Raw genomic sequence first — 24,558 nt, 5'->3', positions numbered from 1 at the left:
AAGAACTCAAACAATCATAGAAGCAAGCTAAAATATCATGGTTTCTTTAATCAAATGCATTATCTCACATTTTCTTTTGTTAACACTATTAGTTAGGTTTAGTGTAGGTGGTATGTCATTTTATAACAAGTTAGAGCATTAAGATTTTAAGTAAAAAAAAAAATCATATATATATATATATATATATATATATATATATATATATATATATATATATATATATATATATATATATATATATATATATATATATATATATATATATATATATATATATATAGGGCCCTATAAGTGCAAGAAGCAACGTAATATATATTTTTGCAAAAGTGTCATCACAGGCAACATTTTCCAGTGAGCCTGGGTTGGTTTTGGGAAGAAGAGAAAAGGGTGCTTTGCTAACAGAGCTGGTTTTGGGTTAGGAAAGTCATGTCTGTATGGTAAAACTCATTCTGGGAAAATTCAGGGTTACCATCTGGGCATTAGTCTTCAGTGTTTCGTGCTGATTGGTTTGAAGTAGAGCTGCTTTCTTGGAGAGGTTTGAACTGCACAGTGTCCATTTTGTCTCCAAAGTCCCAAATTCCCGAACTCTGGCTTTAGCCTCCTTCCTCTGGATTTTCTGCAGGCCCTCAGCCAGTTTGAGTTCTGCACAATGAAATTTCTTTTAAAACCACATCTGAGGGGCTCTAGAGGCAGACTTGGCCAGACCTGCTTATAAAATCCTAAATGGACATGCTTCTTTTCAATCGGCACCGCCTCTCTGCAAATATGAATAGAAAGACTTAAGCCTATTATTTTTCTCCGAAATAAAAGAGAGAGTGGGGGGAGGTAGGTCCGTGCTATATCCTGCCGCCCCGGCCTGTGAAAACTCAGAGATCCTTAGGGATAAATTCACCATGGCACCATCCGACCCGGGTTCCTGTGGTCAGCCGGGGTGTCCGGCCACTTCCTGGTCGGGTTGAGTGAAAGTGTTTTTAGTTTAATACGCCATTGAGCCGTGTTGGGAACAGGGTGGCACAGCCTGTGATCTCAAACCACCAGGAAGGATTTGAATGGCCTTGAGTGGTGGTGAATCACCCTGCGTGACTTTTATTTAAAACCACAGAAAGCTAAAAGCACCAAACCCTCTCTACGTTTATTAAAGGCAACCACATTTTTGGAACGTTGAATGTATTTAAATTTAACATTTTTTTTTTTGCTTTGTTCCGGAAAAGCGAATGTTTTTTTTTTTTTTTTTCGAGGTTGTGCCTCGGGGGGCCCCTGCAAATTGTCACAGCAGTCTCGAGGTTCCCTGCTGGAATTTTAGCTTCATACAATGCACCAAGATGGCAGTTTATTAAGAAGCTGAGAGAAATGGGCTCTGACAGCTGCGACTGAGAGGACCTAAAAGAGGCCCGATCGAATAAGGTGGAACGCAAAGTGCCAGCTCCCACTTTTCATGGCTGCCGTATGTCAACCCTGTATTGACGTACCAGAGAGTCGTGGTGTCTTTTGTACGTTGCTTGCGTGGACGGACTCCTTAACTCTAACTGTTTTAAGTTCTTCCTCCACTCCTCTGTATCTCTTTTTCTCCTTTACTTGGAGACAGAGACCAGAGGCTTAAATTAAAAATATGCCTGCCTCTTATCTCTCTGCCAGAGGAAAAGCCAATAAGAGCTGAGAGGCGTAAAATGAAGAGGGGGTAAGGATGCTATCAAGCAGGCTTCCAGTGAGGGCCTTTCTCAGTAGCTTCTGCCCCCGAGTCACATATTAGTAATGAAGCCGAGTCAGGGATAAGGTTTCCTTTAGGTAGGATAAGACCCTTTTTAAAACTACTTCTCCAGATTAGCCATCACCTCTGACCAAGAGTTGAACCATATTTAAACCACATACTGCTGGACTGAACTATTACCAGGCTAATATAGTAAAACAACAACAACAATGGATTTGTTTTGTTTGGTTATATTTCTTTGTAAAACATCCAACGACATTTTTTATTATTGTTTATATTTAATATATTTTATGCCCAGTTTCATTTGAACCATGTGATTTCACTTGGTAATCTAGACTTTTAATATCATCCATCATGGATTACAGGTATTTTCATTCATGTAATCGTCTGTCTTCCCATCGGCATTGGTCAACATTTCTGTGACCCATCATGATTCTGGTCAGTATGACTCATGAATATTAATTAGGCATGTAATGTTCGCCCAGTACCAACTGCGAGTTTGTCCGATTGCCTGCAGATGTGACCGCTTGAGTCTTGTTCTTGGTCTCAAAACGGATATTTCAGCTGGATACAATTTGTTTCCTTTGCACTGAAGTGAAGCAACGTTTTTAAAACATGTATGTTTAAGTTATTATTACCCAAAAAAGCAGGGTGGAATAACCTTTGGAAAGTGGTTAATTATAATAGTTGCTACACCCGTTCGTGATTTCGCCAAATATGACTTGCTCTTGTTGGTCTTGGAACAACATTCCCAGCATATTTTAGGGATTCGCTTAGGGCTTGGGGTTTGAATAACATTATCAACTGAACATTTGCTTTGGGTTTATAGGGTTTGGGGTAGGGATAGGGTTAGGAGGACTATGTTTGGTTTTCTAGAACCAACAAAGGATCCAGGAGCATGTCCTACATTTTGAAAGCATTTCGCAATACAGAAATATACAATTGTATATCATCAGCTTACTCTCGAGAATCCCAAAAATGCCTTGGAAGGTGTAGGCGTTTCTGACGTGTTTGGAACTCCGAGTGTTGTTGAAAGTTATCAAAGCTGAGATCTTTCCAGAGAATGCCATTCATATCATCGTCCTCCCTCTCGGCTTCTGTCCCGTGTCTGGGAGACTCCAAAATAACGCCCCCTCCAAAGCACACTCGCACACACTCCTCCCGCCCCGTGGTTTTACAGCAGTACGTCTGCCGAGGAAATGGCACCCTACACCTGTCTCTCTGGCCAATTAGCTGGTCGGAAACAAGCAACCTTTGCTCCCAAATTAGGACAAACCACTCAGTCATGCCTGTGGGAGTGTTGCCTGTGGCACGGGTGGGCCGCTTTTTAGCCATCTCGCCTCTCTCATGAGTTGTGCTGTTGAACATTCAAATACAACTGAACCTTAGAAACAACATGCAATCAATAACTGATTTTGTGCACTTTTCTCTCTAAGCGATTTCTAAATTTTTTATTTTTTTTAAATTTTTTTTAGATTGATTTCATAGGACATTTTTCGTCTTTTTTTATGCATATGGTTTGATCAAAAGCTGCTTTCAAGTCTTGCTGGGAATTTCCCACTCACAGTGCAAAAATTAATGTGTGTTCAAGTGACTTTGGTCAGAGTAAATCAGATTTATTAGGTAATTTCTTCCTTTTCTCTCTTGTTTCGGTCTTCTTAACAAATACAGGACACTTTTTTTTAGTTATTGCAACTAAATGAAGGGCAAAGGCTGTGTATTAAATGTGTATTTCATTGTTCTCATGCCACCACATTGTTTAATGGTAAATAAGTTTGTCTCCTTATAAACTGGTTAAATCATATTTTTCTGGCAAACTTTCTTGCTGTTTTTCTTGTAAGCTAGACCAATGTTATTTTAGTATCAGAGCTATTATTGTAGTTTTTAATTATATTTTTTAGTTTTAATTTCTTCTGTTTTCATTTTCATACATTTTTGTAATTTTGTTGCTTTTTTGTGGTTTTTATTTTTTTAAACTCTTTGTAGTTTTATCTTTTTTTTTCAGTTTTAGTTTATTTCGGTACATCAAATTGAAAATGAAATATTGCAACTATACATTTTATTTTTGTATTTTATTTCAAGTAATGGAAATAAATGTTAGTTTCAGTTAAGTTAACTATAATAATAATGTATATATTCATAATTCACAATTGCAGCTGATGACTGATATACCAAATCCGTTTCCACCTTGATTCTTTAATTGATCCAAAGCCCTCACCTTTGACTTTAGGCTAAATGAAAATGCAAAGTTAGGCAATTATGACATTGTGCACATATCTCATTTAGACACAAGACAGGAATAGATCTTCTGTAGGCCAGGTACAGGAGTAGCTCACCAATTATCTGAAAAATGACTACATGTTCTTGAACACTGTGTACTTGATGTGCTTTGTGGTGTGCTGAGCATTGCTTTGTGAGTCAGCTCAGATCTGTGTGTGTGTGTGTGTGTGTGTGTGTGTCGAGTCCGCTGCTGACGTGATTAACCCTGCTTAGTTCCACCGCAGACGGTCGGGGCTCTGTAATGAACTCCCTTATTCACTGGCTAATGATTCCCTTTGATCTTCAGCCCCGAGACCTCTGGTCTGCCTCTGCCCTGTGGCGTTCCCTTCCTCCCTCCCTGTTTCTCATTCTCTCCTCCTCTAACCCACACTTTGTTTCTCCCAACCCCCTTCTTTATTCATTTGGTTCTGCCTCAAAATCCTGCAGTACACAATCCACACATCATCACTAGTGAGGTGCTCAACTTTGGTGGCTCGTTGCCCATTTGTTCGGAGTCTGAATGCCTCGGTCACATTTGAGGTTGTTACAATATCAGTTTTTCCCCTCTGTGTTTTGCAGTCAAATAAGGTGCCGGTGGTCCAGCCGTCCCATGCCATTCACCCCCTCACCCCTCTGATCACATACAGCGACGAGCACTTCGCCCCCGGCCCACATTCGGGACACCACCCACAGGACGTCAATGCCAAACAAGGTAAACGCATGCCAACTGCACAAATACACCACTGTTCATTGCAAACTCTTGAAGTCATTTAAAATCACAATGACTTATAGACACTGCCATTGGTCAGAAAACAGATAGTCCTGCCTCCAATCACGTCTGTTCACGAATCTCAGGGAAATCAATGTACAAATGAAATGCTGGGAGCTGAAAAGTTAGATAGGTAATTTAACATTTAAAAAAATTTAATTAAAAGAAGAATTCACATTTACTGCATTTTGGTTGGTTACCAACATTTTCCAAAATGTATTCTTTTGTGTTCCACAGAAGAAATAAATGTTGGTTTAGGTAGACATGACGCTGAAATAATTTTTTATTTGTATGTTTATGTTATTTCCTTGTGTTTTTAAGCACTCTTTCTTTATTATCACTGATACGAAGAGACATTAACTATATACTTTATAAGCTAACAGCTCTTTTTCACTAGAATCTTATTTCCCTCAAGTCAGTTGAAAGAGGTAGGGTTAATGTTTAAAAGGGGCGGAGGAGAGGTTTTTGGCGGGTGTTGTTGCACGCGAACCCAACTCCATATGTGCTCCTTCCGGTTAACCCTCACCTCTGTGGCGAGCGGCGAGGGAGCGGGCAGACAGGATGTGATGAAGCCGGGGAGGTCTGGAGAGCTATAAATAGCCTGAATGAGGCCGCACGCCACGAGCAGATTGGCCAGTGATCCAAAACTTCCTCTGTTTTCGTACACAAACACAAACATGGAGTCACTTATTCATCAGACATAATAGGCTGAGGGCAGAACTGAAAATAATACACTTGTGAGAGAGGAGCCTTTTCAAGATCTTTTTTCATGTGTTTCATCATGATTCGGTCGTCTCACTTAGCATGGAAAGTTGGAATAAAATCAAAACCTGAATAGTGTTAGCCAGTAGTTAACGCAGTAATTCAATACCCATTTTAGTCATTTTCTGAACCAAACTGCTCCATTTGAAACAATGGAGAGAAAATTTATGAGTTGGATATGCCGGGGTTTGTTTTTAAACTGCATGTTCTTGCTGTGTGTGTGTGTGTGTGTGTGTGTATTCCTTGGGCTTTGTTGTTGTACACTGACGCCCCTTTGACAGTTTAATTTTGCCCTAGGGTCTTACTTCACTTTTTCCCTCCTTGATTTAAGTCTCTATACACAAACACAGTCTTGACCTTGGTGCAAATGTGTGTATGTGAGAGCGTGCATGCGTGTGTTTGGAGTGAAGTTGAGAAGCTTGGTACCGCAGACCAACTGACATCCCTAAGCAGCATGAATCATATCAGCAGGGCTTATTAGAAAAGCGCAAGAGCATTCCTAATTATCCCATGATCCGCTTATGCACCACACCGGACCGTAGGGCCCGACTGTGATGCCACACTGCTGCTCTCCAGATTTGACGATCTCACACTGACACACGCCAATGTTGTTTTCTCTTGAATCCTGATGCAGGTATGCCCAGGCATCATCCTGGACCAGACATTCCCAATTTCTACTCACTCTCTCCAGGGGGAGTTGGACAGATGACCCCTCCGCTGGGATGGTGAGTGCACACATTGCCAAATGGTTATTATTAAGAGAACGTTTTTGGTTGGCAAGCGTGAAACTAATGGTTTTGAGTGCTCAGGTTGTATTGGAGGTATTTGTGTAAAGTTGAAATAAAAAAATATCTTCATATATTATATTACATTACATTATATCCCATCCAGAAGAATTTGGGAAGCATATTGGATATTTGTTTATTCATTCATTCATTCATTCATTTACTTATTGGTGATTTGGCCATACAACCCCGAAGACTAATTATTTTTTTATTTTATTTTTTTTAATTGAATGAATTTATTTGTTTAATTTAATTTATATGTTTAATAATTGTATTATATTTATTTTAATTTATTTTCATTTATTTTAAAATTTATTTATTTGTTTGTTTTTATTTATGTATGTATTTTTTCCTAGCATGAATCCTTCAAAAGGTTAAGACATAACTAATTCTGTGGATAGTAAATGATGCATTAACCCACACACATTATGTTTTGCTCTCAGGTTCTCTCATCACATGGTACCAGGCCCTCCTGGACCCCATGCCACGGGAATCCCCCATCCCGCCATTGTCAACCCACAGGTGAAACACGAACCACATCACGACACAGACCTGATGCACATGTGAGTATCCCATTTAGTAAGCTGCTAGCATTCTACAGCATGCAAAAAATGCAATCTATGCGTTTATGTTCCCTCATAGCAAATATATTTACCCTGCTTTCATTATTAGGGATTTGTTGTTTCAATGTATTATTAATGGCTAATATGAGATCTATAGGCTGATATTGTATATTTATTTGTGCTCATTTACATTATTTTACATGTTTAACTAATTATTAATTAGTTTAATAATACTAATAAATGCAATCTAGTAAATCTCTAAATGAAAATATATTTTTTGATTTCATACCATACTTTACAATGTTGTGCATTTAAACTAAACATTAAAAAAATCTATCTTCTAAATGCATATTACAGATCTTATCATTCATTAACGAGTGCACGTTTCATTTTTTTAAGTTTATTTTAAATTTGACCACAAAGTTGAATTATAATGTCAAAACTGGAGTTTCCGGTGAACATGACACTTCTCTTTGGTGACATGCATACTTCTCTGATGACTTTGCAAGCTCACATTCATCTGCCTCCACTTTTGAGTACAATGCCCATATCTCAAAACACAAGATCCGCCCTACATTGTTTTTTTTTTGTTTTTTTAAATCTGTTACAATATGGAAGAAAGATCTGTCACTGTTTCTGTTTCATCATGATTTCAGTTTTTAAAGTTTTAATTAGAATTTATTCAGACAAAATTGTCTTGAAATGTATTGTTAACCATTTTCCATTATAAGCCATAACATTAAGTATCTGCTCCAGTTTTTATTGATGTTAATTTCTTATTTCTTTCTGATTTTGACTGTTATGAGCCATGCAGTTGGCTTGAGGTATCAGGTCCAGGTCAACAACGGGAGTGAATTACTGGGAGCTGTAGGGCTTGGGAGTCATAGAGTTGGAGGGAATATAAAGGTTTGGTTGCCATTACTGGTGAAGTAATCTCTTTGCATGAAAGCACCCAACTGGACGTAATTAAAAGCCGCTGCTAGTTTTTCGGCACTGGCTCCCAGATTGTTCTCTCACGCAGTCCTCTGATTGGCGGCTGGAATCAGACATTCGGCGCTCTCACACTTCATGGCGTCGCTGTGGCAGCCGATTTCGCACCACCCTCTGAGCGTTTTTCCCCTTTGTATTTCCCTGTAACACTTAATCATTTTTCCCCTCTTTTTTTAACTCTTTCCTCCTCTTTGTTTCTCCAGGAAACCTCAGCACGAGCAGAGAAAGGAGCAGGAGCCCAAAAGACCTCACATCAAGAAACCTCTAAACGCTTTCATGCTGTATATGAAAGAGATGCGTGCCAATGTGGTGGCTGAATGCACGCTGAAGGAGAGTGCCGCGATCAATCAGATCCTCGGGCGGAGGGTACGTATCTGATTCGTGGGTCACTTGCACCATGTGACCTCCTTCACAAAGGGGTCTACTGTAGTTAGCACTTCCGTCTAACTCAATTTTACAAGTACACCAACTCACAAGCTGACAGCTCAGAAATCTGGGCAGGTAGCGTCTTTAACGCTCCATTTTGGAATTGGAAAAAGAGGAACCGTTAAACATATTTAATGCTTTAACCAAAGCCTCAGTGGTTAGAGGCGGCTAGCCACAGCAAAGGACCGTTTTGCGGCAGTGTGGGGTAATTGCACCCTGACATGGTTTGAAGTAAAGCGCCGTTAAATTGGAACCAGTGTTTTGATATGAAATCAAAGTTTTGTGTTTTTTTTTTTCTTCCTTTCTCTCATCGTTGCATATGTTAATCTCTCCATCATGTTCCATTCCACCCCCAGGCACGCGTGCACATGCACTCGCACACATTTACCCACACACACACGCAATGTTTTAGAGTTAACAAGGATTTTTAGCCAAACGCCAGCACGCGTCTCTTTGGAAGGAACTTAAAAGTGCATGTCAGTAATTGACTACCCCCCCCCCCCCCCTTTCTCTAATCTCCCTCTGCACTGAACAGTGGCATGCTTTATCTCGGGAAGAGCAAGCTAAGTATTACGAATTAGCCCGCAAGGAACGGCAGCTCCATATGCAGCTCTACCCAGGATGGTCTGCCAGAGACAATTATGTAAGTGTCCACACTAACACACACTGCCTGAGAGTGAGAGTCGTGTCGTGTGTTGATTGCATGAAAGTAAATATAATGCTTGTCTTTAAAAGTGAAGATATTGTTTGCTTAGTAGTCCAAATGATTAACTGTTGGAAAATGAGTTTGAGGTCATGTCAGAAAAGTCTAAAGGGCTATTCAATTCAAAGTCTGATACTACAGCACAACAGTTATAGAAGAAAATATTCAAAAGTTAGATACCAGCATTTCTCTGATACTTGAATTAAAGGGACAGTTCACCCAAAAATTACAATTTGTCATATTTTACTCACTGTGCACTTGTTCCAAACCTGTATGAGTTTCTTTTTTTCTGTTGAACCCAAAAATACAAGATTTTGAAGAATACTGTTAACCAAACAGTTGACGGTAGCCATTGACTTCCCATAGTATTTGTTCCTTACTATGGAAGTCAATGGGCACCGTCAGTTATTTGGTTACTACCATTCTTTAAAATATCATCTTTTGTTTAAAACAGAGAAAAGAAACTCCCAAATTTTTTGAATAAGTGGAGTGAGTACATCATGACACGTTTAGGTAAACTTTCCCTTTAATTGACAATTTCTGTTCGTTAATTTAAAAATACATTCTTCATTCATGAAACACAAGCAGCACAGATTTGAGTAAATGGCTCATAAAAAAAAAAATAAATAATAAAAATTATTGCATTGAATGTAACTGTTTGCGTACAGTTTGTTAATTTACTGAATTTATTCTGCCTGAGTTTCATAAAAGGGTTTCCAAATACAGACTGAATTTCTGTAAATAGTTTCTAAAAGCCTTCTTGTGTAAATTGTTGCATTGAAAGTGATACTTTACTAGGTTTTATGACTGATTTACATGAATTTGTTCTGATCAAGTTTCATTAATGTGCCCAAGAAACCAGAGCAGATTGAATTTGTTTAAACTGTTCATAAAAACATTCTTGCACAAACTGTAGTTTTTTACTGATTTACTGATAATGATTTTATGAACGACTTAAACTATTTGTTTTGCGTCTTCCATAAATGTAGCTCAGAAACATGAACATAATTTTTGGTATAGTAAAAAAATGTTTTTACGTAAATTGTTAAATGCAATCATTTTTTTTTTAATGACTGATTTCTGTTCTGCTTATGGCACATGAATGCCAATATAATAATAATTTTGTCATGGTCATGATGTGAATGCTCATTAAAAGTTTCTAAATTTTTCATGAGTAATTGGCTTGAGTGTCGCTCCCAAGCTCTTACAGCTGCCACATACTAAAAGTTTTCCAGAAGAGATGTATTGCTAACCATTTATTCAATGTTATTACATTTATACAATCATTCCTTTAGTTTATACAAATGTGGCAGATATCAAGGCTGTTAGCTTGTAGAATTCACATCCAAAATTTATGTTGTGATGACAACTTTGGACGCCTAAGTTTTAACCGGCGTAAATCTCACTCAATACGAAGTGCCAGGATGTGCTGCTAAAACTAAAACCTGGCTTTCACACTAATCACCAAATGCAAAGGCAACAGGGCTAAAAAGAAACACTTCAGAGACAGATGAACTTTCATCTGCACTCATATATTAGTGGTGGGAGCACACTTGTATTTAATAGTGCTAAGGATTGTGAGCGTATCCCTGCTCTGTCATAGACATTTCTACTGCTCTGGGCTTCTTGGTTCTGTCAGCCAGGGCTAGAATACACAGATTAGTGACTGAATAAGTGGATTATCAGACTTTACAGCAGGCAACCAAAGCGTGGCTCATATTGGACTGCAAAATGACAGTGCGGCGCTATCTATACCTATAGTCATCCTGCCAGGGGATTTTGGGTAAGCTACAAATCCTAAAGCAGTCCATACTACTCACTCTAGAGGAGTGTTTGGCATGTCAATTGGAGCAGGGCCAGATGTTTTATTCTAGTTTAACTTTCTGATTGGGGATTAGGCCATGCAATCCAGATAAATGAGGAAGGAGTTTGAGATTTTATTTTATTTTATTATTATTATTTATTTTTTTTATTTATTTTTTTTAATTTTAATTTTAATTTTAATTTTAATTTTAATTTTAATTTTTATTTTTATTTTTATTTTTATTTAATTTTTAATTTTTAATTTTTAATTTTTAATTTTTAATTTTTAATTTTTAATTTTTAATTTTATTTTAATTTAATTTTAATTTTAATTTTAATTTTAATTTTAATTTTAATTTTAATTTTAATTTTAATTTTAATTTTAATTTATTAATATCACTTTGTGTCATATTTTTGGCTATTTGTATAGGGGAAAAAAAAGAAGCGGAAGAGAGAAAAGATCCAGGAACCTGCTCCAGGTAAGATTTCAAAACCTCCAATCCCTGCTGTAATTTGTCCTGTTTCATTAATGTACGCACTAACTTAGCTTCAAATGACTTCGTGTGTGAATATTGTGGTAAAGTGGTTAATGTTGGGATACTGCATTCTCAATACGTCTTTACACTGTCAGTTTCAATCATAAATGGATGTTTTTGTAGTCAACATGAACATTTATGAATTGAAATCATTGTTGGTTGCCCTGAAAATCCACAAGTCTGTGGTTTTATTGTTCTGTATGTTTCTTTAATCTGTAAATTTTGCAACATTATGGAGAGTACACCCACCCCACCACTCCATCTTTCCATCTTCTCTTCACAATTAAGTCTTTAGGATTAGTCTGCTTTAAAGTCCACATGCTTCCGTCAGTGCTGCTAACTTTTAGAAATGCATTAGTGATGTGTGCGTTAACATTGAACAATTCACTGGCACGAAGTCTATCTAATTTAATTTAGAGCTGTGTATGATGAACAAGTTAAAGGAATAGTTCACACAAAAATGAAAATTCTGGCTTCATTTACACTAATGTTTTTTCCAAATGGATATGACTTTTCTTTCTTTTAAGGAACATGAAAGGTGTATTTTTGGAAAAAAGAGTAGCCTGCTAGGACTGTCAAGCTACTAAATGACAAAACTCTCCTTAAAGTGTCCATATGACTGATTTGTAAGCAAAACTTTTCAATCGTTTAATCCAATTCCTAAGAATCAACCTGTATGATTCTATTCAGTGAAAGAAAGAAAATCCTTAACATTGGAAATGACATAAGGTTGAGTAAATGATGAGAGATGGTTCATTATTGGACGAACTGCTCCTTTAATGAACAATGTTAATGTGTTAACTAGTTAACTAAGACCAGAGATGGACTTGGGTGTTATTTGGAGGCACATCCTGGTCATTAAAAGCTACGATTTCCTGCAGGTACAGGCCAGAGAATGAAAACGGCGTACATCTGAACAATGGTAAGAGCCTCTTCCATACCTCCGGTTTGATTGAGTCATGATGTGGTAAACTCCCGATTTTCTAATGTGGTTCTTAGCAATCTGGAAAACATGAGACTAATCCTAAAGGCCCACTTTGAGTTCACCAATCCACCATTCACTGTTGTATTGCGAAAGCTGTTGTTTGCATCGTGCAAGTGTGTGCAAACGTTACAGGGTTTCCTCTTCTGAACACCGTGATTAATTGTGACAAGTCATTTTTCTTTCCTAACCCTGTTTAAGGACTCCATTACATCCCTTTTTCTGTAGAGTGATGTGTGGCTTGTGGCATTGGGTGGCGCGGGAGTGTTTTCAGAAGAACGGTGCTTTTTATCAAGAACAGTTTGCAAGCATACCATTTGTTTGAAAGATCTCAGAACAGCGTAATCTCGACAAAGTCAGCTCAGAACATCAAGTCCACGCTATCAGGTTTCTTTCCCCATTCATTTCTTCCATCTTTAATATTTGGCATGCAGCATCAACATACAATCCTGTGGCTCTCGGCCATGTTGGACTGGGGCTTTTTTCGGTTTTTCGAGAACATTTGGAAACTGGGATGGTATTGAAAGAGTCAACCCAGATGTAAGCTAACTCTTTAAGCATTCACCCATATGGCCCCCATGTGTTTTCTAGCCAACCCTGTGAATGAACGAAGCCCTTGCCAGCATATTTGGCTTGCGCGGTGCTTTTTAATTTTCTAGCGCTTAAGCTAGCAACTGGCCTGAAAGAAGTTAGTTCTCTACACATAGAGGAGAATCATCTCAGGTGAAAGTCTGGGGAATTTCAGCATCAAGCACAGTAGTAAGCAAGGGAAAATATCGGTTTTCTCCTGGTCTTGTTAAGTCACCTCACACATCCTGTAATTCTGCTGCTTTTTGCTGTGAAAGCTGCGTAGATGTGACAAATCTGGTCCTACCCAAAAACCTACAAGACAAAGGTTTTTACGGTTGATCAGTTCTCTACCCTGTGGCTTGCGAACACAAATTGGACTGTTTCGCACTCTTTCCTTTTTTTTCTGTGGGCTGCAATGGCTTTGAAAACGCAGCTAAAAGGCGCTGTATCTTCGATCCAATAATTAACGTGCCAAGCCAACTGCGAATGGACGCCCGAACTGATTCATCGTGGCAGCTTTAAACTAACATGCATAAAAGAGAAGATATTGTCACCGCTTGTCAATTTATGCAGATCTGACAAACTGAGAAACATCACTTTTGTATTTTATATTTGTTCGCCTTCCAAATTATAGAGTGTGCAATTTAATAGTTTTAAACAAAAAAGACTGATAATATTTTTGCTAATGAAAAGGATCATAATAACATACAGCAATGGGAAAAAATCCAGTTAAATTCAGCATTTATAGTTAAAATATCCAATTGAAATTTAGTTGAAGCATCAGAGCATGATAATATTCCACCGCTTGTTAATTTATGCAGATCCGACAGGATGAGAAACATCAAATGTATTTAATATTTATTCATCTTCTAAATTATATAGTGTGCACTTTAATATTTTTTTTATTAACAAAAAAAAGTGTTAATATTTTTAATATTGGATAGGACAGCATTCAACAGTGCAAAATAATATCCAGTTAAATCCAGCATTACCAGTTTAAATATCCAATTAAAAGACCCTACAATTCACTTGAAGCAACAGTTTTGTTTTAATTTTTGGTGTATTAAAGATAAAATACACATGCATTAAATATACACTATCATTAAAGTGTTTGGGTCAGTTTTTTTTAAAGACATGCATTTATTTGATCAAAAATAAAGTAAAAACATTAATATAGTAAAATATTATTGGAATTTAAAATAACTGTTTTGTATATATTCTATTTGAATATATTGAACAATGTAATTTATTCCTGTGATGCAAAGCTGAATTTTCAGCATCATTACTGTTTTGAATTTCCAGTCTTCAGTGTCACCTGATTCTTCAGAAATCAGTCGAATATGCTGATGTAGGGCTACTTGTGCTACTTAATATTTTAGTGGAAACTGATACATATTTGACAGGCATTTATTATGTAATATGTAAGGCATTTGAAGATTGCTCATATTGGTTATGGAAAATGGGGAATTTCTTATGGAAAATTGTAGGTAAATCCATGGGTGTTTTCACCATTTTATTTAAGGTATGAAGAACAGGTTACGTCTTATTTTAAAAATGCCTTATAACACATAACCCATGAAATAAAAATATACATTGGAATAATTTCAGGGTACAGAATTTTCTCCCAAACACATCCCACTTTTCCTGCTCACACAACATTTTCACATCCTCCTCTTGTTCTCAACTGTGTCTGTTTGTCAGATTTAGCTGTGAGAGCTTTTGTCTGACTAACCCTTGTGATTTGCAGACTTTGAGATTGTTATCTGAGCCGAGGCATACATGCCCTCAGGGCTGTTACTTTTTGGCCACTGTGCATTTTTTTATTTATTATTGGGAACGGGGAAAGCCATGTAACAATGGTGGTCTTTTAATGAAAGCTGGCTCTGAAGATGTAGTCAGTCATTCAAAGAAGCCAAGGTTGTGAGTCACCAAAGTCTGGCACATTTCAACATGCTGCTTTGTTGCCACCTGGACATTGACACTGACTGTTCTGCAGCTTTTCGATTTTGGTTTTTATAGCAACTGCATTCTTTGCCCCAAGTTTGATGTAGTTGGCAGACCCTATATGAGGTTTACCATACTATTGGGAGTGGCTGACTGAGGGTTTGAAAGCTTTCTGTGTTCCACAGGGCAACAATAGTGGGGCAGTGTGGGAAACCGTTGGAGGTGCGGGCTGCTTTGGAGTTCATGGCCTGCTCTGTGAAGAAAGTGCTGTTGGACAGCTGTGCCCGAATCGGGTCGTCTTTACCCAGCTCTGTCTGTGATGAGTGAGGCCAGAAGTCAGATGTCAGCCTTTGATGAAAAAGTGTGAGAGAGAGAAACTATAAGTCCCTTGTGTGGCGATGAGAGTGCCTTGTCTCTTCTTAATGTCCACTCTGCCTCAACCGCATGAATGACAGAATAACTGATGCCCTTTGTGTCTAAAAACCCTTTTTATTTGGAGTGGGCTGGGACTGTGTGCCTTGGGGTGTTTTAACAGGTTTGGATTGAAAATGTTTGGACCTGAACTGGGGTTTGGTAAAAACTTGTACTTAGAAAGGGTCAGGGTTGGGTATAGAATTAGCTCCCATTCAGTTTAATTTTAATTGAACTGGCCACACCCCACAGGAAGTTGAAATGAAATTTGAATTCAAATGATAAGAGTACAGAGAATTTACACTAGAAAGTTTTGAGGAGCATGGCTGAAGAACACTTTCCCAATTTCTTATTCTACTTGTTTTCTGTTTTATTAAATAAATATAAATTGACCCACACTACACATTCCCTATTATTTTCCCATTATATCTTTTTATTGATTACAGAAAATTACCCTCTTACACTAGCGCTCCCTTTTCTTGATCTATTCGATCTACTTGTTTTTTTACATTTTATTTATTATTAAAAAACCTTGCTATATGTACTAACCGAGACTTGTCAAATGAATGCTCTTTTGTTGGTTTTGATTGCTTCTGTTTTCCAAATTTTTAAATCAATTTGGATAAAAGCATCTGCTAAATGACTAAATGCAATGTAAATGTAAATTTAATTTATTAAATTTGATATAATAACATCTATTTTATAGGTGGCATTTCCAAGTCTTGTCTGTCTGTGTGTAAGGTCAATAATCCTTCAAACTTGAAATGTTTTTAAGGTTTTTTTTATTAGTTTCTTTGTTTTAATTTTTTTTTAATCTTTACATTTTCAGAAGATGTAAGGCAAGAAAAATAAGGGAGTAAATTAAGGCAAGTTTATTTATAGAACATATTTCTCACACAATGGTAATTTAAAGAAAAATTTAATATTTGGAAAAAAAAGTAAGATTAGTAAGAAATATTATAAAATAGAATAAAAGTAAAAATTAAAAGAATTATTTAACCATCCATTCATCCATCCATCCACATCCACAAAAGTGACATTTATTTTTGGATTTCAGTTCATGTTTATTCTTCCTTGTTCAATTTCGAATTGCAATTTTTGCATTTTATTTCCTACCTATTTTCATGGACTGAATTGGAATTTAACAGGAATTCTCAATTCAATTCTGCATGATTCTAAACCCTGGAAAAGGGTATAATTGCTTCTGATAAACCGGTTAATTTTACTAAAGGAATCGGAAACCCAGAGGTTTCCTTCCATGTACTGCTGCCAAGAGACTCCACAGTGCTAGAAAAAGAGTCTGGGAGTTTTTGCCGGTATGTAGGTGCAAGGAACAACTTGCAGAAACGATTGTATTTAATATGCGAATCACAATCATGTCCCATCAGATCTTAAACTCTGATCTTTTGGTTTGACGATCTAAGCAGCAGAGGAAAGGGTAAACTATGTGGCGTCTACTACGTTTCCTCTCCTCTCTGTCTAGCTCTTTCACACCCCAGCCGTCGTCTGTGCTTTGCTGGAGTTCCTCTCCTAGGGAGTAAATCTGGCTCCCATTGTGAAAGCAGGCGTAACCCCCTCTCCTCCCTCCCGCTGCTGACTGCGAGCGGTGGCGATGCCTTTGAAGCGGTCATTGTGCTGCTCTTTGATAGTGCCGCCCTGGCTTGCAGCTCAGGCTTTGCAGGAGCACGTCGTTCCCGGGCTCTCTTCCCACTGCTCCTTAGATGTGGGCAGACCCCACTCATGGCCTCTGCTGGAATACCAGCGTTCTCCCTTCTTGTGTCCCCTGCCCTCACCTGAAGGTTTTTTGTTGGATCGAGGGTGAACATTGTTTCCTCAGCCCTTTTAGAAAGCAGAAGGGAGATTTCAGGAGAACTGCAGTTGGTTTGCATTTCTACAGACGAAACTGTGTAGGAGTTTTCCCCTCTTTAATGTTACTGACTCTGGGCCAAAGGAAGTGCTGACTGAACGAAGTGGTTGGTTTAAATCAGATTTTTCACCCAGGTGCTGTTTTTATTACTCAGGCCGGGGGTTTTTGAACCCGTCCTCCTCCTAGCAGATCATTGGTTATAGCGCCTGTTGAATTTTTATGGACTCCTTGAAGGACGCTGCCAAACCCGACGTGAAGCCAAGTGCTACAACACAAGGTCACTGGTCCAAAGTCAGTTTGGTGTGAAAGTGGACCTGTTCAGCTGACTAGGCTTAACGCAGCCCAGATTTGGGCTCTTAGTCTGTACTCTCTTTCCTGGCCAATGCTTTAGTCGTAAAGCTTTGAATCTTCTCCGGTTCCTTTTACAAGAAGCCTGTAAGTTTTCTTCACCTGACCTATAGGGTTTATTCTCCTTTAAAATCAAATCAGATTTTTTGCATATCCATTGTTGCCATTCACCCACCATATATGTATATATACGTGTGAGAGTATGTATGCATATGTTTATATGTGTGTGTGTGTATATATATATATATATATATATATATATATATATATATATATATATATATATATATATATATATTAGGGCTGTCAGTTGGCAGTTTTTTTGTCTAATTAACATGATACGTGCGCGCACACACACACACACACACACACACACACACACATATATATATATATATATATATATATATATATATAAATTGCTATAACAAGTCTCAGTTAGCTTAATGCAGTACATGTAGCAAGGTTTTTTTTTTTAACCGATGGAATATAAAAAGAATAGGTGTTAGAGGCCTTTTTTTGCTTTTGTTAATTGTATAATAAATAAAGAAAACAAATAGAATACAAAAGATCAGAAAAGCAAGTGTTATTTTTTTTCTTTTTATTTTTTTAAGAAAACCAAGCAGTTAGTAAATTTACTGCCACATTTACAGGTGGCAATAACTGTCTTTTATTCGATTCGTTCAAACGGCTGATCCATTCAGAAATATTTACATCTGCAATGGCATATGTTTATATTTAACAACAAAAACAAATTGAACACTCTTTACTCCTTTTTTTTTTTAAATAGTTTAACATTTAATAAAAGAAAAGAAAATAAAGTAAAATATGTCATATTTGAGATATTCAGCGTTTCTTCTAGAGTTAATTTATTTCCAGGATTTTTAGATATTTTAATTGGAAATTAATACTCAAGATTCAGTAAGAACTATTTTTTCTTTTGTATTTTCTGTCTTTTAAACGTTTTTGAAAGCAATTTCTCAGCTGTGAGTGTTTCCACCTAGTGAACCTGCCAGTTCCTGCGTAGACTCAAGTTTAAGGTTTTGAGCTGCGAACAAACCGCTCTGATCCTGCTGATAACAAGATTTACCGGCAAACATAAAACCGGGGCATATTTTCTCCAGTTCTTCAGAGCAGTATTTTTTTCTTCCTCTCTGAGCGCTTCGAACAACCTTGTCCGGTTTTTGGAGAAAGGGAAGGGTTAGTCTGAAGGAAGGAGGTGTGTCGGTCCCAGCTGCAGGCTTTTTGATTTGCCTCAGGAGGTGAACGGGCCAATAGAGTGACACTGGGCCATGCCTGTTATCTTAACCTCCTACACTTCAAAGCACAGCATCGCTACCGTCGAGCCGAAGAGAAGCACTGGCTCTCGAATACAGACGAGCGTTTCATTTCCTGTGAGCCGGGCCTCGGCATTCCACAGCGCAAATGGGAAGTAGCTCTTGAATCCTTGCGTTTGTATGGCAGTGGACTGTTAAGTGTGGCCCGACGGCACTGTCCTAACCTCTCCAAACACCCCGACGCACCCCCTCCCCTTCCAACAGGAGGCCGGTGAGGAAAGGCAGGAAAGCATGCCAGAGTTTTTCATCTGCGGCTGGGAAGGAAAACACTCTCCAGGAAGGGGGCACAGGGAAGCTTTGAGTTGATAGGATGAAAAGGCTGGGCAGGGGAAATAAATAAAAGTGCAGTGGCTCTCTTTCGCTCCTGGTTCGGCACCAGGGTCAGCGCTCCCTGGAAAAGTAGTTGCCTTTCATCCACATGTGGTAAAGCCATCCACACGGGTGTACGAGTGTATTTATGTGTGAAAGTGGTCCAGGGTGGAGTTGTGGAGCAAAACTGACTGGTCGCAGAAAAACGTTCGACCTCTGCTCCAGGGAGGAGCCCGTTACAAGCCTTGCATTTTAACCCCCAAGCCTCTCTATCCATCAGAGGTTTGTTTGCTCCTGTATTCCTGCTCCTCACTTTGATCAGGAATTCCATTTGAAGCACTTCTGAAATAGCCCCATACAGCTTGTCGACCAAAATAGAGTCTGCTACATTTAATATTTCACATCTCAAAAGGGATTCAGATTGGACAAACGGATTGAGATGGAAAACTTGGGGTTTCTGAGAATACGATTCTTGGTTAATGTTGGACGTGAGAATCTTTTATTTTTTTTCTCCATCCCTTTTTGAAACTGCTATGCTGGTGACTTTTTGAGTGTGGTAGTTTGTTGAACGTTTGCAATCTGTTTTTGCCCTAAATGTCCTAATGCGCAATACACAAATTATAATGCATGTTTCCTGTCATATGTTTTCATGCACATTGTTCTTGATAGACTGTACAGTTGAATTGACATTTGGATATTAGAAATATGCCTAATTTATATGAACGGTAGTTCTTAAACTCTTCATGAGTCATTTACTCACTCTAAATCATTCCAAAACAAAATATTTCAGCTGTTTTTGTCCATGCAATTAAGGTCAGTTGGATCCAAAAAAGCATTGGGCCACACTGACTTTTCAGTGTATAGACAAAAAAGAAAAAACCCAAACACACTTTTTTTTTGTATGTTTAAATATCCCTTGAAAAATGTTATTATGTGTATAATAATAATATAAAATTATATTTTAAAATTCTACTTTTGAAAATGTTATTATTTCTTATATATATGTGTGTGTGTGTGTGTGTGTGTGTGTGTGTGTGTGTGTGTATATATATAGATGTATATATGTATAAAAATTTATGTATTATTAAATGTACCATGTTTTTGTTCTTCATTTGTGTTCCACAGGAGGAAAACGGACTTCTTTTTCCTCTTGCAAAGCAAAGACAGCAGCTCCAGGCCCCCTTTTAGAGATGGAGGCCTGCTAGATTCCTCAACCTTTCCCCCCTCCGTCCTTTCTTGACCCCTGTGGAATCTCCAGAGGGTCCCGGCCCTTGAATCTGCTCCTCGGCTGCAGGCCCTGTTGTAGAGACGTTGAACCGAGAACAGACAATCACCAACACTGACCCGTGAATACTTGTTTGAACCTTCCTTTTTGTTTTCTGTCCTTAAATCACTCCCGAAGCCGAAGGCGTTGCACTGATTATGTTCCTCGACCGTTTGTAAAGCGCACATATGGCCACATGTAAACAAACACACACGTTCCTACACCTGTTCCTAAGTTATTCTAAGTTATTTGGCACCTCTGTCTTCTGTGTTCACTACGTCACTCCCTTATTTTCTTTCGTGCCCCATAAAATGTAGCAACACAGGGGCCCGACACACCTCACGGTGTTCTATCGCAACATTTTAGGGATCACACATTGCCCTGGAAACGATCTCCATAGGTTGCGTTTTGTATTGACACATTGGTGCAAAAAGGATCAATGTTTTGAATTCTCAACATCTTGGGTTCAATTTATTTTGAATGCTTTTTTTATTATTAATAATATGTTATTTTCATTTCTCGGTGTATATTTTAAGTGATTTTTTTTATTATTATTTTATAAATATATATATAATGGTATATGAAAATAAGCTTGGAGACAGGAAAGCCATTTTTCTTGTTGAAGCGTCTTGCAGAAATAACATTTAAAAGTCTTCTTTTTGATAACTATTTGTAACGGATACTGACTTAAACTGATGTAAAACAATGCTCAATGTGTACTTTTTAAAAAGAGATGTCTGGATGTCACTTTTCTTGGTATTTTTGCAGGCAACATTAGGACAAAGGTGAAAGAGTAGGTACCCAGAGGCCTATATTTTATTGATCTAAATTGACAAATGAAGCAGATATATATCTATATATTTACCCCAGCACTTGGCAGTCTTTCTTTAATTGCAATGTACCTCTGTCCTGTCTCTCTGGTAGGTAATAAGAGTGGTATTTTACCATGTTCATTCCATGCAAACATTTACACATTTTATTGTTTTTAATTGTTCTCTTAGCATTTTCTTTTTCTTTTTTACATTGTCATATCTTAAAGCGTTAACTTGGTGTAGCATTTTGCTTCCAAGTGGTCACATTTGAACTCTTTCAACGTCTTTTTTTATTAAAATAAATAGGCATCTTTGACTGAAAACGAATGGAGTATGATTTTTTTTTTTTTTTTTTTACACTATAGCCTACACACTGAAATGTTTCCTCCGTGTAAGTAGATTGCATTTCTACAAGAAGCCTTGGAATTATAGAATATATCCTGTGGATCTCGGGGGAAACTTCATAAGACTTACTGAAATGAACGAGAAATAAAATGCTGCTTGTCACTGTGCCTCGGTGTTCATTTAAATATGCATTTGAATATTCATGCAGCCTTAAGTGCATGCTAATAAGAGAATTGATTTGCAATAAACCTAAAAAGACTAAACGGCCAGTCATTTTTCTCCTTATACATGCTCAAATTTGGGGACTAAAAATATATAAAGCATGATTTTGATGGACGCGCTGAATGCAGTATGACAGCATACACAACTAGGATGTTTTCAGTTAAAGCTCACCGAGTTGCTGTCTGTGTTACGACAGTGCCACCTTATGCATTTAACACCGCCATCATGTGTTTTCTGTTATTGATATTTGGTATTTGTAATAAGTTCCTAACCCAAGCTTAAACTTGAAGACGTTCTGATACTGAGGCCAGTTTACGAACAGCTAAATAATATTTAACTGTAGTTCTTAAAATGCTTGTCATTTCCTGTATGATTCACAATAATAATTGCTAACCGTCCTTGTCCTGTTTCGATCATTTTCTGTGGCTGGATGTTGTGCTCATGTTTGGCTTTATGTTGTTAGGTTCGTCTGTTACAATAAATGTGCAACAAAAGGATTTAAGTGGCCAAGGCCAATGTATATGAAAGTGCGCCATCTACCGGATGATGATGAAATCAAAACACGACCGCCTCGTTGTCATTAACACTAACGCTCTCATGCTGTTATCGTTGGTTAATAGATTGATAGGATGTATTAAGGCATTCACAGCTTCGGTATATCTAACTATTTGAATGGAAATTAGCAGAAAATATTGAATCTGTCACACGATGTCGTCTCATTCACATTTTCATTAACAATGCACTCATTCAAGGGCATTTTGCAAGGACTAAATGCTGGATGCCACGGCGAAGTAGTTATCGTCTTTCCACTTAAATAGCTAAGCATTTAGATATAAATATAATATGACATCATGAACTTAATTAGCTACCCCACAGAACCACTAGAAAATTGACATATTTTGACAAGGCTATAAAACATATTAAAATATTATACATTATAGAATATTGTTCAATAACAACATTAAGAATCTTAACACAATATAAGCATGCGTTTTTAATTAAACATTTGTTAAAAATGACCATGATTCTTTTTAAATGCATAGTCTATATACACCTTTTTATTTATATTATTTATTGTGTATAGTATTTGTTATATCGAGGCTCCAATTATTTTTGGATCTCCAACACATATATCAAAAATATTTCTTAAATAAGTATATGTGTATTTTTATATACAAAAATTATTCACACACACACACACACACACATACACCACAGACTGAAAAAAATAAGCATTGCTTGACCTAAATTGGTATTATCTGTATTCATTTTAACATTCATTAAACCCTTATCAGATAAAGTTATCTGACATTATCAAGATTAATTTGTTCTGTTTAACTCTGAAATCTTGTCGTAGTTTATTACCATTTTCTAAACTAAAACGAATAAACTGATAATGGGAGAAATGCTGAAGGTGTCTGAAAAAACAAACAAACGGGTTAACTCTATATTATATAAACAAAACTTATTTTGGATGAGATTAATCGATTTGACAGCACTATTTTGAATATTATTATTTTATTTAATTGGTTATGTCTTCACAAAGTAGGCCTATTGTGACAGCATGTAATAATGTTTAGTAGGCTAAAGGATGTTAGAAGTGTTTTGACTTTGTTGCAATGTTCAGATCAAAATAACACTACTGTGGCTTTTCATGTCAAGTTGTCCTCATATATGTTCCGCACATAACTTTAACAGAGCTCATTTCTTCAGTCTTGATGTCCTTTACTCACTCAGGATGCTCAGACTGTTATTTCCTGCGGTCTGCTCTCTCTTCCGTGGGCATCAGTGAGTGGAAGGGTGTCTGCCAGAAACCCTGAGCGACCGACAGCCTCAGAACAAACAACAATATGAGGAGAAAAAATGGCTTTTTGATATGGAAACCCTGAGGATACTCTCCGCTGTTCCCATGAAGTATTCACACAGACAGAATTCCCAGGAAGGCCTCATCTTCCGGAAAGATTGAGTTAAAAAGTGAAGTCATTCCGAGAAATTCTCAAAAATCATGAGGACTTTACTTTATTTCATATATTGTTTAGCAAAATTAATTAATTGCTCAATGCATTTATAAAAATGATTATCAAATCTGCACTGTAAAATTAGAGGTTGTTTTAAATTAAAATGAATAATTGTATTGAATATTTCCATAGTGTTATTGATAAATTAATCAATTGCAATCACAGCTTCCTAAAAACTTGCACGCCAACTCCAAAAATACTGAAGCTGCAAAAACCGGAAATACATGCACATTTAACATCTGTATTTATATTGGACATTGCAGAAAACTGAAAATATATTCATGAATTCTTCAAAAGGCAAAGTTCTGACATGTCTTACTACAAAATATGAAGCGAGTCTACAAACAAGGGTATGTGAGGACACAGAGTTGGTGACTTTTGCTTGAGTAACATAAAAAACTCACAAGCCATCAGCAACCCATTTTTCAGAAAACTGAAAAATATCCAATTGCCAGGGTTAAAGAAAATGTCCAAGCACCAAAAGTTAACAAAGCATTTGAATAAATTATTGTATTGTAAATATTATTGATATAGTTTAAAAGGCTAGATCATTAATGTAAATCATGTGTGCATACAGCGGCCACAAAATGTTGAGATCTTTAAATGGCACTTGCTAAGGAAATTTCTTTAATTTATTTTTGTGGAGAAATAAAAATTTTATTTGCCAAATAAAATAACTATTTTGATAGCTTTCTTGACAGAGAACCAAGTCTGAATAAATGATGAAACAGCGACATCTAGTGGTTGATTGTTATATTATTAAAAGGATTGCACGACTAGCATGATAGAAAGAAATATTCTCACTAAATGTTTTTTTTTTTTTTA

At 37.2% G+C, this 24,558-nt stretch overlaps 1 protein-coding gene across 2 annotated transcripts in view; it reads left to right on the top strand.

The window, feature by feature from the left end:
- Nucleotides 1-20,840, top strand: part of LOC113044058 (lymphoid enhancer-binding factor 1-like) — a 41,126-nt gene extending 20,286 nt beyond the window's left edge. The window contains exons 4-11 of one of the 2 annotated variants that reach the window (XM_026203650.1): nt 4,547-4,679; nt 6,133-6,223; nt 6,727-6,846; nt 8,040-8,202; nt 8,798-8,905; nt 11,199-11,247; nt 12,186-12,226; nt 20,198-20,840. In XM_026203650.1, coding sequence (XP_026059435.1) covers nt 4,547-4,679; nt 6,133-6,223; nt 6,727-6,846; nt 8,040-8,202; nt 8,798-8,905; nt 11,199-11,247; nt 12,186-12,220 — 699 coding nt within the window. In that variant the 3' untranslated portion in view covers nt 12,221-12,226; nt 20,198-20,840. The remainder of the gene's footprint in view (nt 1-4,546; nt 4,680-6,132; nt 6,224-6,726; nt 6,847-8,039; nt 8,203-8,797; nt 8,906-11,198; nt 11,248-12,185; nt 12,227-20,197) is intronic. The other variant, XM_026203649.1, reaches the window with a different exon arrangement.
- Nucleotides 20,841-24,558: the final 3,718 nt, after the last annotated feature.

This window comes from Carassius auratus, chromosome 26 (genome assembly GCF_003368295.1).
Source record: "Carassius auratus strain Wakin chromosome 26, ASM336829v1, whole genome shotgun sequence".
NCBI classification, from domain to species: domain Eukaryota; kingdom Metazoa; phylum Chordata; class Actinopteri; order Cypriniformes; family Cyprinidae; genus Carassius; species Carassius auratus.
This window is presented reverse-complemented; position numbering and strand designations above follow the sequence as displayed.